Source organism: Hesperophylax consimilis, chromosome 24, assembly GCF_061612785.1.
Source record: "Hesperophylax consimilis isolate HC1 chromosome 24, BYU_Hcon_1.0, whole genome shotgun sequence".
NCBI classification, from domain to species: domain Eukaryota; kingdom Metazoa; phylum Arthropoda; class Insecta; order Trichoptera; family Limnephilidae; genus Hesperophylax; species Hesperophylax consimilis.
The window spans coordinates 12,536,476-12,553,023 of NC_142859.1; the positions used below are offsets into that span (position 1 = coordinate 12,536,476).

General features: G+C 32.2%; 1 protein-coding gene across 2 annotated transcripts in view; it reads left to right on the plus strand.

The window, feature by feature from the left end:
* Positions 1–4,519: 4,519 nt before the first annotated feature.
* LOC149411931 (endoplasmic reticulum metallopeptidase 1-like) overlaps positions 4,520–16,548 on the plus strand; it is a 33,972-nt gene continuing 21,943 nt past the window's right edge. Inside the window, exons 1-9 of one of the 2 annotated variants that reach the window (XM_089646434.1) lie at positions 4,520–4,663; positions 6,359–6,601; positions 7,590–7,769; positions 11,124–11,280; positions 12,145–12,272; positions 13,749–13,877; positions 14,287–14,407; positions 15,187–15,341; positions 15,702–15,849. In XM_089646434.1, coding sequence (XP_089502560.1) covers positions 6,365–6,601; positions 7,590–7,769; positions 11,124–11,280; positions 12,145–12,272; positions 13,749–13,877; positions 14,287–14,407; positions 15,187–15,341; positions 15,702–15,849 — 1,255 coding nt within the window. In that variant the 5' untranslated portion in view covers positions 4,520–4,663; positions 6,359–6,364. The remainder of the gene's footprint in view (positions 4,664–6,358; positions 6,602–7,589; positions 7,770–11,123; positions 11,281–12,144; positions 12,273–13,748; positions 13,878–14,286; positions 14,408–15,186; positions 15,342–15,701; positions 15,850–16,548) is intronic. The other variant, XM_089646435.1, reaches the window with a different exon arrangement.

A 16,548-nucleotide genomic window follows, 5' to 3' on the forward strand; every position in this document is an offset into this window, starting at 1 on the left:
TTAGAGTTATGACTTTTAGAGGGTTTCACTTCAAAAATAAAAGGTAATTCTCTTTAACATCTTTTGCTCTTCCCCAATTTATTTAAACCTCATTGTGGGAATTCCATATGTCCACTTGCTCTGATGCGGTGTCACATAAAAAGATTATTGTGGATTTACTCATTCCTGGATAATCAAAAAGATTAGGCAATTTATAGATATTTTTTATCTAGAATGTCTTATCTTAAATCAACAAATTCACAAAAATCGATTTTATTTTGTTGTTCGCAGTCGAAGCTATGACATGCATCATCACTCAATTCATTTATCGGCTTTTAGCAAAATGTCATAATATATTAGCTGAAATTCGTTATCGAACCGCGCTTAAAAGATTACGTTTGTTATCTGTGATTTCAAAAAACTATTCTGTAAAATGGTCAACTCAATGACACAAGGAGGTCGTCTCTGACATCGAAATAACATTTTTTCAACCAATTTTTGAAATTTTTTAAAATACTGAATATTACTGAAGATATACGCATGAAGACGACCAAAAAACTTGTGACTTCACAGTCCTCGAATCCTGTCTCGTTTGACGTCACGAGTCACCGTTACATACGTTTTACCAAAGTTCACTTTAAAATCTCATAACTTCGTCATTTTTGGAAATATCGAAAAACTAATTTTACTGTCATTATTCTAATAAATTATAACTGAATACGTGATACTGATGAAAGCGGGGGAGGAGACAAAGAAAATGAAGATGATAAAGAAATGGAATAAAAAAAGGTACCTACCGATCGCGACGGGATCTCGAACCAAGATCCTCTCGTTCTACCGGATCTGGCGTCTCTACCAATTATTGCCACCTGATTTGTTAGTATCTTTTTCAATGATTGATCACAATGAGGTTTATATGTTAATTCGATTCAATAAGTTAATCTTAATAAATTAAAGAAGGTCTTCCCAAACCAGTAAATAAATATAATTAAATAATTGAATTTCAAACTTCAATGAAACATTTAATCACTGATAATGATGATATAAAATGAAAATATCAAAAACAGAATAAGACCCCGTAAATAAAATAAAATAACTGTTGCAAATGGCTTTCCTCTAGTAATTAAATTTAATAATAAGAATCGTTTTCTTCAGATTTTTATAGGCTGCCATCTTCAGAACGATTGCAAAGTTCTTACCAAAATATATTTGATACACCTTTATTTATATTATCTCCACACATGAAGCCCTGAAAAGAAATCCCTCAGGGTCTAGTCATCTTTGGGGATGTTGTGTGGAGAGTCTTTTTGTACAGTGGAAGGCGTGAATCTGGGTCTTGAAGAGGGAAGGAGGAAACAGAGAGGCTTTAAAATAATTCTGTTGAACTACTACTTGCTACAATACGACCCAAATTAGGGTAGCAATAAGGAAGATCGTTAAAATGAAACCAAAAAATGTAATAAATTTATGAAATGTATTTTTAATTACCTCATAACAGTTTGCACCGAATTAGGCAAATTATCGTAGATTCTATTGATATTGTTATATGTATATGAAATGGTTAAAAAAATTTATCAATAAACGCCAATTTATCGGCCCTAAAACTGAATCTGTTTATTTCATTAAATATAATTAATAATCATGTTTTCTTACCAAAACAATAGTGAGATCATTTTCCAATCGGGAAAGAATTAAAATCAATAAACTTATAGGTAGTGTTATGAGTTGCCCATATCCTCCGTTCATCAAGCATCTCCACGACTACAAATCATTAAGGACACAACACCACATTGATCACGCAGCAATATAGTGTAAAAAATGTTTTGGTCACCTGGACTCGAAGTATCACCTTATTATGTCTCCTTATATGGTGATCGACGATAAACATCAGTAAGCGCTAACGCAAATATCATGCCCATATAAGGAATGATTAACTACGGACAGGGGGGAAATAAGAGGGAGAGAGATGAAACAGGGGGAAAAGGCAGAAACAGAGCAGGAGAGGGGATTTTCAATTGCGGGAACCAGACACTTCAGTTCCGAGAGCCGTGGACTTCAGTTATGGGAGTCAGGACCTCAGTCCGCTGGGTGGGTGATCACCCACACATAGCGGCAATTGTTACATGCAATAAATTGAAGATAATTTCGTAATAATGTCCACAACTTTGTTGCCAAATAAATGGTTTATCAGTATAACTCTATAAAGTGTTTTCATTTTGATGGTTCCTTGAGAGGTGGCCTGAACTAGCGATCCCTGAGAAAGTTATAAATATGGCTAGTGTGTTATTTATTTAATTAATTTAAATGCCCAAAGGGCTTTTACACACAATACATTTTTTTTAATGCAAAAAAAATTAATGTTTACATAATATAAAGGAATATAGAGATTACATAAAATATAAGATTTAACAATGTATAGGTTAGCAAAATATAGGTAACATAAAACAAAAGAGTTTACGAAATGTAGGTAACATGTAAAATAAGTAAGTGAAATAAAAATAGATGATTTGCCAATATCCTCCAAATCCATTGAATAAAAAAGTATGAAATTTTTGTTCACATTAGCCTATAAAATATGTAACTTTAATTAAAAATCTCTATTACGCAAGATTAGAATGAGCATCGACAAAAGGTCTAATAGAAAAACATTTATATCTAATGTAAACATTCCATTAAACTGAGTTTAAATTTTGACGATGATTGAAACATCGATTGAACTATACTTATTACTTTTGATTATATAAATGTCTAGATTGAGCGTTCAAGCGACGAAACGCCAAAGCAACGAAAAGCCAACTGTTGGCTGATAAGCTCGTTCAGTCCGCTCAGTTGCGAAACTATCGCTGTGCGGTAAACACGTGTTGTGTGACATTTGAAAATGACGATTTGCGCTATAACAGTGTGCAGAAATTACAAAGGACGATTGAAAATAACTAAAAATGTTACTTATCATAGGTAAATTACCTTTTCAAACCATATAATAACCACTTAGTTAAAGAAACAATTCAGTTTTAATAGTGTAATTTAGTCTTACCATCGTCTTTACAACGCCATATTTTGACGCATTGTTTACAAGGTTGCCTGTTCTTCAAATTAAAATACCCACATAAGGTAAAAATTGCAAGGCGCAAATGACGCCGTTCTATTTATAAAGAACATGAACTTTAAATTCAGTAAATTTAAATGATTCATGCTGGTAGGGCATTAAGCAATGTCATACCTCTTGTCATGCTATGTTGAGCCATGACATCTGTGCGGTATGCAGAATAGGGCGTGGCTACGAGTTCGACAATTTTATCAGGAGCGAATAAGCCACAGCATGACAGGAGATATGGACAATCGATAAGATGTTTTAATAACTTTAATTCAAATACCATGAGTCCGGCATTACGCATGGTCTCCAGGCTTTGATAATTTGTTTCCTTTAGCATTTCCACGTGATGCATGAATTTCGGATATATTCCGTATGATCACATGTAAACGTACCTTAGGAATTTTTTTTGAATTTGGTCAATCATATTTATGTATTTAAGTTGATAAGGTATCCACATACTACTTTTTAGGTAGGTATAGATTTACCTGGTTGTGGGCCACCTTCTTTAATTGATGATGATAAAAATTTAAATTTAGACACAGCGATACCTGCCGGTCATTTGGCAGCGTCTAGGAATGTATCTTTCTTATTTTCCGTATTTCTTGTTTATTTGTTAAAAATAATCAAATAAAAGTAAATCTCTTTTAACAATGATTTTCATTTCATTTATATCATTATATTTATGAAGAAAACTATCTTACTTAAATGAATTCAAAATTAAACGAATTATAGGTCCCGCAAAATCGAAACATATTTTTTCCCAACTTTTTTGGGAAATACTAGGGAGCTGGTATCACTCAATACGCCTACAGTGACGCTTACGTCAACGATATAAGTTGCGTATACTTGTGTGCGTGACACGCACACAAGTATTTCAAATCTGGCCTGTTCTTTCTGTCGGAATAACAGTGCGACACTCTATCTAGACATTTATATAATCAAAGCTTATTACCAAGTCTGTTTAATCTTTGAATAGGCGAGTTTACGAAATAATTTTTAGCAGATTTTGGAACAATATACAGGGCATTCAGTCGAGTGTCTCGTGTAGGTACTCGCAACAAAATAACGCTTGTTAAATCTATGGCGTCACTATGCGCCTTGATGTAATGCAATATATATAATCTTTTTAACAATAGGTACCTATTCAGTTTGAGAAAAATTACCCGTCTGAACCGTGACCCCTGGGTTCAAAACTAAATAGCTAATAGCTCTTGTCGTAGATCGAATCTATTTTATGTTCATATAAACTGAATTACCTATAGGTTAATTTTAATATTACCTATAAGTTAATTAAAATCTCATTTGTTAATTGCTTTCAATAATAAATTAACAGTAACGCTTGATTTCATATCGACCAAGATAACCCCACCTTACAAGTGATAAAAATTGCCAGCATTTATTTTGTATATTTGGGCACAAGTTCACAATTTTTTGTGCGTTTTGCGTTTTGAGTGGTTGATAAATAGTGAAGTTTGTTTACAATTTAATGAATACAAATAAAAAAATCTAACAAACGTGTTGTATTTTGTGAACTAAAAACACAGTGTGTTGAAACAAAAATGGATTAACTAGTAATTCAGCTTTAATCGAGTGAGATTTTTAACTCTCCTACAAAAATATAACATAAAAGGTTGTTAGTAGATATAGTCTAAGGACGGGTTGTTTCGGAGAATTTGAACAATTCATCAAATTTCAACGTTCATTTTCAAGTTCTGTGAAAAAATTTTTCAAGTTCTGATTTTATTTCAGTTTTGTCAAGCAACTAGCCTACAATGATATAATAACAAAACTTGAATATGACTTTCACAGAACCCGAAAATGAACGTTGAAATTTGATGAATTGTTCAAATTCTCCGAAACAACCCGTCCTTAGTGTATTTTGGTCAAAATAACAAATTTGATATAAAATATCAATAAGTGGCAAATATTTGCAGGTTACGAATAATCAGCCAATATTCGAATTCTTCCTAATACCACCTTGGCGACAAAAGATTTTAATAACGGAGGTTCGCACGATGCTCACAATTTAATTAATTCCTACGAATTTGTAACGATTGTACATATTTTTTGAGAGCGATCCCCAAGGATGCAATTAATTTATATTTAAGTTTAATAAAACAGTATCTTACCATTAAAATATATTATATAAAACGGTTTACAACTATAAAATTAGCGGCAATCATAAGATTTAATTTTTTGAATTAGAAACATTATTGATACGTTCATCAGAACTAATTAAAATAAACCCCAAGGAAAGATAATTTTTCTAAGCCTGCCAGGGCAAATTCAACCGTCGGTCCGTCCATTACTGCGGGCCTCTCGTCGAAAATAGTTTTTACACGACTTCATCACTTATGTCGTTATGATTCTCATATTTTTTTATAGGGCAAATTCAACTGTAAGTCTCTCCAATACAGATGAGCCCCGCGTCGCATATTTTTGTGTATCTCTTCTTCACTTACGTCCTTAAGTATCTGAATTTATTTTAGGATATGGTCTCGTCTTAATATGCAGCAAATGTTTCTTAAACAATGATGGTGAAAGACTAAACGCTCAACATCTTATATTCGATCTACTTTGAATTTTTCAATTATCCCTGTTAACCAAAAGATATATTTTTAGTATATGCAATATTTGTATACTGGAACAACTTGATGAGTCAATCTTCAAATCGTAATATTTGATCAATGAAGGCAGTATTAATGATTCTCAAACGAAAAATGTGAAACTGAAAAGATAGAAAAAGATTCGGTCGCATCTGGGAATTGAACCCAGGACCTATTGCTTGTCGGAAAAGTGCTCTGACCATTATATATATTTTTTTTTTTGCTAGACTCTGTTTTGGATAAATATAAAAAATATAATTAAAAAAATATATTAGATTTAATTAAAAAATATACATACAGTTTTAATAAAATATACATGAATATATTGGATATACTTTTCGTTTGAGAATGGAATGTTTGAGAAAATATTAAAAACTCGAAATAAAAATCTGTATTACTAAAAATACTATTTTACATATACTATACATTTTTCAGATACTTATTTGGATCTATTGGAAATGTCGTAAATTAAGTTTTTTCATTGTAGGTGATATATAAAATTTTGTTTTTGGTTAAATCCCAAAAAGCGGTTAGATTTTAGTGGAAATTTCAACCTTATCGTCATATCGGGTGAATTCAATCGAATTGTGCTTTGCAATAATGTTATTTTATTTCATAGAAGTGAATACAAACAGTCGCCGGGAATGTGAATTCCTTAAAAATCTTATTTTATTTTCAGGATACGATGTCTCTTAGCAGGAGGCATTCCTTGGACATGTCCGATACCATCGACTTGGGACTTCAGCCTATCCCCTTTACAGACAGGGTCAAACCAGATAAATGCAGACGGACGACACGTCACAGCGTCCACTCCATATCTTGGAGATGGCCTGTGGTTATGCTAGCTATAGGATGCCTGCTTTACTATATTGTCCATCTACTTGATCATCAGTTGCCTAAAGTGGTTACTCTGGAAGAAGCGGTAATCCATTTTCATTTATGTTTTCATTCCTGTAAGATATATAAAAGGGAATATCACAATATATACAATCACACCCCCGAACTAACCGGGATGATATATGAACTGGACATCGCCACATCAGGAGATATATGCAACTTTGGGAATTGATTGAATGTGAAAATAATTTAAGAAAAATCGATTCAACTACAGTGTCAATATCACGTATTTCTAGAAAAACGATCTGATTCTTGGGAGCTACATTATAAAACCAGAAAACATTGCCAAATTCCTACTGACAACCCGGTCTGGTCTGTCGTAGAAATCAGGTAAAACACAGGAAAAGTTGCAATATTCCTGTTTAGGTGTATTAGGTGTTTATTTATGAACGCCCTTTTTAGAGGTTTTTACACGTTAATAATAAAAATTATACAGTATTTATTACACATAACTGAACGGCCTTAATAACAATATTTTTTGTTTGTTTAGTGATACATTGAAGATTATTATTGAAGATCTCATTATTATTCTGGGCAATGAGGATATACATGGTATATCCGAATTTCTGCGTGGTAATATCAGATGGTATATCAGAATTTCTGCGTGGTAATACACCCTGACTTTGAATTTTCGACAAAGCTTATCATTGCAAGCAATTCTGGACTATTAAATGCATATTAATATATTAAGAAATACCAAATCAGTGACGATCCTTCTGTGTGACAATTTAAGCATATTCCTATAATTTAAGAGTATTGTATGGGAGCAATATAGAACGTCTCAGACTTTACATATGCTTATGATAAATATTATTTGCTAATTTTTTAGCATAATTGATCATATTTGATACTAAGGAATTACTTCTGAAATCTGCCCCATTCGTCCTATATAGACAATTTGATTTTTTACTTTGCATCCTACAGTTTATTTTTTCTGGAATATCTTCTGAAAACACAACAGCAACACGGTTTAATCCTTAAACTAAAAATATTTTCTCTTCTTTACGTTGCAGGTTACCAAAAACAATGTTTTCAGCGGTGAGAGATCCAGAAACACCCTACGTAGTCTGACCAGCATGGGGCCAAGAGTTGTGGGAACTCCAGAGAATATGCTCATAGCACCACAAATCATAACCGATGAGCTTGAAGAGGCTAAGAGAAGAGCTCATTCTTCCCAGTCACTGCTTTATGAAGTAAGATTATGTATACTTTTAACCACAATATACAGATTATCATTTCCATTCAATCTTTATTCAAGTCTTTATAAATAATATTTATTCTTGAAGTCCTGTTATTACCTGATACTCAAATTATTTAGTTATACACTTGTAACTTCAATGGCATGCAGATGACATAACACTTTTATCACAAACTAGCACAGTCCCGTAAAAATTCACTGTATATAATTGTCATTTAACTAGCTGAGTTGGCATCGCGTCATTGTAAACATTATTTTACCTCATACCTTTTACTTCCCAGAACTTTCTCTACTAAAAAGACCCACCATACAGCACCCTCAAAGATGACAAAGGCTCTGAGGGAAATTGTTTGTTTTCCTCGGGGCATCCTGTGTAGGTTTAAAGTAAAAAAGATAAATAAACTTTTTAGTAATTCTATCGTTTTAAGGAAGTTTTCAGGTTAAAATGAATTGTTAGTATGTAAAAATAAATATTCTTTTATGGAAAAATATTATTGCATGGAAAAAAATCCATCCCCTCTGTTCAGAAATTCTCATTTAATCCTATATTGTGCTATCAAATATTTAAAAAATATATTTTCATAAGAAGTGGAAATGTTCATTCAATGTATTGAATTTTTAAGAACATAATATTTTCAGTCGTTGTTGATATTTTTTGATAATTTTCTGAAAAAAGTACGAAATATATGATTTCGGCATTCATAAATCGATGTATGTACTTGTAAATATAATAATACTATAATTTTTAAGGTACGTTTACGAGAATATGGAAGAAAGAATGCGTGATTTTTCTGTAATTACAATACTTACATTTAATTTTTACAATGTCACTTCAGAGGAAGCTACAAGCCAAAATTGTGTATATTTTTGGTATACTTTATATTGTAGGTAATGGGCATTAAAATCGCTTGACGAACGGAGTCAAGAAACGTTCGATGTCAAGCAATAAACTAGTTTTATTTATTTTGCAAGAAAGCAAAAAAGTTAATCAAGTGAAACTGTCACATATAATCTTAGCCATAATACTGTATTTTTTTAAAGCTGTTTCCTTTACGTATTCATACATTTCTATTGAAAAAAAATTTTTTAGTAGTTATCATTTATATATTTTTTTGAGTAATTAATTTTTTATTTGTATGTGAATCAAGCGATAAGAAAACCTTCAATTTATATAAAGCATCTAAAACCTAACCCCGATCAAAGTGGTACAGAAGCTAATCCTCAGAGTAATCCTCAAGAAACCGTCCACGTATCCAACAGAAACCCTATTTTCAGATTTCGGGGTGCCCCGAGTAGAAGATATATTCAAGAAAAATGCAATTATCCAAATTTATAAAGATAATATAATTAAAAAATTTGAAACCCACTTATCTAAAAGATATCAATACAATATCAAAATTCCTAAATGTAATACCAAACAAATGCAAAATAACTATAAATATTTAGGAATAAAGTATTTCAACAACCTTCCGATTGAAATAAAGAAATTAAAGGATATTAACATACTTAAACTAAAACTGAAGTTACTCTTTCAGAAATAATTAACTAAATAATTGCGTGTTTTTCCCTTCATTGATATTTATTATCAGTCTATACTCATCTCCACTGTATTTAGATTTTGTCTCTTTATATATTGTTCCTATCTTATATATATTTACTCATAGCGCAATGATATTGTATTTTTCTTATAATTAGTGTAACTCTCTCACCAAGCACAAGAACCAGTTTCTTCATTGGTGAGATTGCGAACATAAATATATTTTGTAATGTAAATATATTTTTTATGTACTCATATCATATTATTATTTGACGGCCGCCATAGTCCAGTGGTAACGCATTGGACTGCCATTCCGAAGGTCGCGGGGTCGAACCCGGCGTGCGCAAATAAATTTTATTTGATTAATTTGTGTTATTTCACAATTAATTAATTAAAATAATATATAGTATATTTGCGGCACGTTCCAGAGTGGAAGATACTACCAGTATCGCCCTGGTGTAAGACCACCATTCAGAATTGAAACGTTGCTCCAAATGGCTTTATCCGTGTTTAGTGACTAGATCTGAATAGCCAGGTACTTCCCCACCTTCCTCTTTCCCTTCCCCACTTACCTTCAGCCTCACAACATCCCCCAATTGGGGATGCCATAGTCTCACTGGCTCCAGACGGGAGCAGTTGGGACTCTTGTGAGGTATTCACTATAAAAAAATAAAAAAAATTATATCCTGCACCCACTTATATATATTAAATCATAAAAAAGCAGATATTTTTGGTATTGACAATGAACACCAATTCGTACAATATTACTCATACAAATTGATGTTTGATTAAATATAATCCCACGATTATGAAACATTCCATTCAAAATCAAACGAAGTAATCTGCCTATTTTTAAACCTTTGCTAATTAGATAAAATTTTGATTTGAAATATTTCAAATATGTAGCATGCCTTCGAGTATTAGATAATAATTTGAGAAAATCATAATTTTGAAGGACTTTTCAAAGGCTTTCTAACCAAATTCTATACCAATAATATATTGAAATAAAATACACGAAGTAGATAACATGTGCATGCATGCATAAGCGCGTAAATACACGTATACACACATTCATATTTATATATATAGACACATACACATACATATATATGTACACACAAATATATGCCTATGTTTTGAGGCTAAAGAGAAGAGGGAGGCTGAATATGGCTTATGCCATTTTAAGCAACGCTTTGATTCTAATTGGTGGTGATTTAATAGAATGACACTGAAGTAAATTATCCACCACTTATTAATTATAATAAAAAAACGAAAAAAACTTACCATCACGCCGTTTCACTGCAGAGTTAGGCCGATAGAACTTACCGCCAAACAACTCGATATTGGCACATACTCACCTTTAATCACATTCATATATCTTCTAATACACTTTTCATACTTTTCTGTTATTCTGATTCTTGGCATGCCCCGACTCGACTCGACTTGATCGTGTCGTGTTTTCCGTGAGCGTCCCAGACTTCTATCACCATTCAAATTTGCGTCGTACATCCTCATAACACTCCTTTCTTCGTTCATTTGCTCTATATGCCCAAACCATCTAATCGATTAACTTTGTATTCTTTGCAAATATCCAAATTTCTAGTTTCATAGTTTTATACACATAAGCCTCATGGATCTGATTTATAAAGCTTTCAGACTGAAAAACATAAATATTTATTGTTTTATGTAAAAATAATGTTGCCCAGCGAATGCGAGCAAAGAGTAAGCACATTAAAGCAATAGTTGGTCGCTGGGTTTTCGCTACATAACAGTGGGCACTGGTTGTAATAATGTCACCAATTTGTTTGTCAGATTCAAAAAGGGAGCGGTGCCTACACGTTGGAATACAGTCCCCAGTTTACAAATGTTTATGATGGAATCCAGAATGTTATAGCTATAATAGAGGGATCAGCTCAAATCAATGGCATTTTGCTGAACTGTCATTACGATTCCCTTCCTACGAGTGATGGTATGTATTTTTTTAACATTAATATTGGTTAAAACGCTTCCATAAAATAAAAATCGGATACAACAACAATTTTTAAAATGATTTGATCATGAATTTCCATGTCAAATTTTAACTTACGTCGTTAGAAAAAAGAAACAGAGGTTATCCGAAGAAAATATAATGAGGTCACTAAGAAAATCACTTGAATCGAATATGAGCTGAAGTATAAGCATATCATTGAGACATTTGGGGAGAATTTATTCCTTAAAGCTGGATATAACAAAACTATGAAGAAGTTTTATGTAAATTTATTTTTAATACCAAATAATAAGTAGGATTGTTTAGTATGTAATAATCAGCCGTTCTCATCTGTATTTGGTCGACCAACATCGTGATTGAAAGAAATTACCCGTTTTGTTGAATATTGACGAAAAAGTACTTATATAATTTAGTTGATAAACTTGTTAGAAAATTGTTAAGTTCTTGACCTCTGGACTTACAATAAATTCTATTGAACGTAGCTATAAATTTGTGGCTGTCCATTATAATTAAATGAAACAATATTACTTTGTTTAAGCCACTATATATCATTAATAAACGCTTAGAGAAAAAAAGAATATGTTAACGTATATAAGGTGTAAAGTGGGGTGGAGGCGTGACTAGGGATTAGTTAGAGTGAGGGGAGGAAATAAATCCGACATTGAATGGAAACATATCTAATATGGGGATGTAAGTTGTTTGTTAACAAAAACAAACAAAATAACAAAGAAAGTGTTCCGAAACCGGTTGGCGTTAATATAAAAATATTGGGATTTAAACAAAGGGATATTGTTTAATTGAATACTAATAATAATACATTTTATATGATGCTTTTTATTCTTGTAGGTGCAACAGATGATGCAATTTCTTGCGCTGTGATGCTGGAGTTAATAAGAGTCCTGACACAATCTGAAGTTCGTCTGAAGCACAACATCATATTCCTTTTCAATGGTGCTGAAGAAACAACTCTGCAGGTAAACACAATTTAATCAATGCTTCAGAATACAACCAAGAAAAAACTTCTGGTTATGAATGTAGGGCAATCGCCAAGAATCGAAAATTGGACAGATTTGGTATAAACCCATAACCAAAAGATGACAAAAGCTTTAAATGTTAATAAAGGAAGCAAATAAGTTCGTAAACCGCTTCAAATTAACATTAATTTGAAAAGTTAACCCGTAAAAACAAACTTTTTTCCTAAAACATCTGTTTTTATTATGCAGTAATAATAGTAAGAAACAGTTGGACATTCCGCCACGGTTTGTATTTTCGTTGTTTCAAAACGGCGCAACAATGCACCAAAATTTCATCCAATATCAGAAAAAATGAGTATAATATGCCAAAACTTGATAAATTGGATTGTCATCGACATCAAATTTATTTGCCGAGTTTTAGCTCGACTGGATGTCGTGTCGGAAAGTGGGATAATTTACACTTCCAAGATTTGCATTCATTCACGAAAACAAAAAAAAAATCAAATTGAAAAAATTATAAATAAATAACCATATACCATCTTTTCCCTTGGCCACAATTAAAATTATTATCAGTCTTCTGAAAAACCCCAAAACATTCCATATTCCTTTTCAAGGAACCAATTAAACGATTTTCCAACTTTTTTTAAATATTTTTTTTTATATATTCAATAATATTATTATTAGATTTATAAAAACAGTTTATTTTTAAGCAAGTTCTGCTATGTAATTATTATTACGCATGAAAATTATTAGTACGCGTTATTTTCCAATCTTTTCTCTAAATGTGTCTATTATATTCTACATCGACTGCAGTGAAAAGATTCCGGATATATTTAGCGACAGCCCCTAGAACTTTATAAAATTTATTATTTTTTCTTATATTACTTGCCTCAAAATTTACTGTCTCTTGTTTTGTATTTTTTTCTTTCATAGGCACTTATTGTTTTGTATATGAATACTGTCGTAACTCCTTTATTGCACGGTTAATATTTACAACTTGGAAATTTTTTTATGTTCTGTGTGTTGTGTACATAAATAAACCAAAATATATAACAATTATTTTATAAACAATAATTATTAGCCTGAAACACTCATCCACATTGAAAAATCTCCTGATAAAAGATACATGACGCCAACGGGACATGAACCCGTGTCCTTTCGATTTCCGGTCGACAGCTCTGACCACTGTCCCGTTGGCGTCATGTATATTTTATCACGAAATTTTTCAATGTGGATGAGTGTTTCAGGCTAATAATTATTGCTTATAAAATAATTGTCACCCTTTGTGCTATGCATAAAAAACCTTGTCTTAAACATTAGTTTACCAAAAAAATAATAATCAAAATATATAAAATCTTAAGCCAAATCGATTTGCATGTACACAAAAATCAATCATCGTTATCGTCAGCATAATAAACATACATATTTTCTTCTTGAATTAGATTTAATACTATTTTATTTGTATGTTGATTGCAGGGTTCTCATATGTTCCTGAAACACAAATGGGCTTCAACAGCCAGAGTTGCCATTAACCTAGAAGGCGCTGGAGCTGGTGGGAGGGATATGCTCTTCCAGTCAGGACCAAAAAATGCCTGGCTCTTCAATGTGAGAAAATAAGCTTGAACGAGTGAATTACCTTTATTCTTTTTCTATTACAGTCTTCTTAATCAACATCCGTTAAATTACTTCCTTGGTTTGTCAAATGATAATATCGTAAAGTTTCGTGGGGAATAATGGTGATGATATAAATATTATTTTTCCCCTCGAACATCATCTGTCCTCTGCATATCGAAATTTGGTTGTTTGACAACGAATTCATCTTCGTCTTTATGTTTTTCTTTGTAACTTAATTTGATTTACTTGAGAGTGTTGTATCTTTCTCGGGTATTTCCTACATATTTTAAAACTACTTGCAAGTCACCCTTATGTTATTAAAAATAACTCCCCTTGTTCTTTACTTTTTCTTGTTTTAAAGATTTGTGTAAGAAATTTTAATAATTTTGTTACATTTTAGTACTATGCCAGCAGCGTACCTCATCCACATGGACTGATTCTTGGCGAAGAGCTCTTTCAGACTGGAGTGATTCCTTCAGTGACAGACTACGCTATTTTCAAAGACTTCGGAAACATGCCTGGTAAAAAAAATATCTTAATTTTTGTTTGTTTTTTCTTGTTCTAATTCAAAGGCGGGTACGGGTACCGCCGCCCCGGGAATTTAAATGTATTTATGCCATTTAATGACGTGAAGTTTGTCTAGGTCTTACGTAGATACGTCTGCCCACCTAATGTGATGATTTCTAAAGACTTGTTGAGGGATGTTTTTACCTCTCCAGCAGCACTCAATTAACCCGTCGTATTGCACCGCAGTGGGAGGGATGAATTAACTCCTCCCACTGACCTGACCATCTGACTTTTTCCTTCCAAGAACTTCTTATCTTCGACACATCATCCCCAAAGATGATATGGTTTCTGAGAATTTTTTCTGGGGTCTTGTGTGGAACTAATGAAAAAAATCCGAAATCAATAAAATAAGTTCGATATGAAGTTCGTTATGGGTTCCATCCACTTAAAGGAACAGAAAGTTAGTTTAATATAAAATAATGCCTTAGTGTACGGTACGTTATGAAGAAGATTCGTAAGAATATTAAATGAGTTTGCATTTTTCATGTCTTCGTGACGGACCCCTGTGGGTCGCGTTCTACCGACCGATCTGCAACGAAACGAAAAAATAAATAATTCCAAAGAAAATACTTAAGATGTTGAGTTTATTGGAGGTGTTAAAAAAAGTTGAACTAGTCAAAAGTATCTAAAAGTATAGTACGTATTATTATGTTATTATGATGGCACTGTAGGATTAGTATCTGAAAAGAAGGAAGCGTGGTTTATCTCGGTGTTTTTTTCTATTTACTTTCAGGTTTAGATATTGCTTTCATCCGTAATGGATATTTGTACCACTCGCGATTTGACAAGGAAGTGTATGTACCGATGGGCAGTCATCAGCATATGGGAGATAATACCTTAGCCTTGTTGAGGGTTCTAGGAAATGCACCAGAATTAGATAATATTAAGGTGAGTCACATTATGAAGCCATTGTCAATGTTAATAGAAGTGTAATACAATATTAATACAGTATTGATACAATGTTCATACAATGTTAATACAATTTTAATACAATGTTAATACAATGTTAATACAGTGTTAATACAGTGTAAATCAATGTTAATACAATGTTTACTATGTTAATGCAATGTTAATACAATGTTAATACAATGTTAATACAATGTTAATACAATGTTAATACAATGTTTATACAATGTTAATACAATGTTAATACTATGTTAATACAAAGTTAATACATCATTAAAACAAGGTAAAGAATATGTTAATACAATGTAAACTCAAACTAAAATATGACATGTTTTTTTTTAGGACCACGCAGAAGGAAAGCCGGTGTACTTCGACTACTTAGGATGGTTCATGGTGAGGTATTCAGAGGGCGCTGGAATAGCCATTAACGTTATCGTATTTTTAATATCTGTAATAAGTGTAGTCATCTTCATTGGACGAGTTGCGAGGTGTAAGTAAAACTTAATTTAATTCAGATCAACTCCCCACATGAATTCTTTGTCAATAATAAATGATCATTAATAAAAATAATTTTACTTACAAAAATATGCAGCAGGGGAATGTATTTTTTGGGTGTGAGGAATAACCTATTCACATCCAGTAAACCATTTGGACTGGATGCGCAAGTTCGTTTTACTCAAGATATTCTCCTAAGGAATTATGGCAAAATCAGTGGCAGACTTCGGAGAAATAAGTAGCTTATTGTAAACCATATAATTAAACTACAAACGTTTTCACTCCCTCAGAAGACGTGGGCCTCACTAAACGATATCGTGTGAATCACAGTCGTTATGCAAATATGATGCAAAAAGGGGACTTAAGCTTCCGCATACCCAACTTACATAACAAGTTTCTCGTTAACTTTTTAAGCTTTCAAGGTTCAAAAAAAAAGTTATTTTTAAGATAATATCCAAACATTTGTTTTGCCGAAACCTTAATAACATGAAATTCTCTCTATAGATAGATTCAGTTAGCTCAGAAAATTATTAAAAACCCTTTTTTCTGTTATTTAATAAGTTATAGGCATGATAAAATCACAGTGTATCTTTAAATGCAACTTGTCAGGAAATTTTTGCTCTATTTCAAACGAGGCATGTTTTATTAAATATTTTAAGCATTTTCGTTAAATTATTATCGTGTTTTTAATATT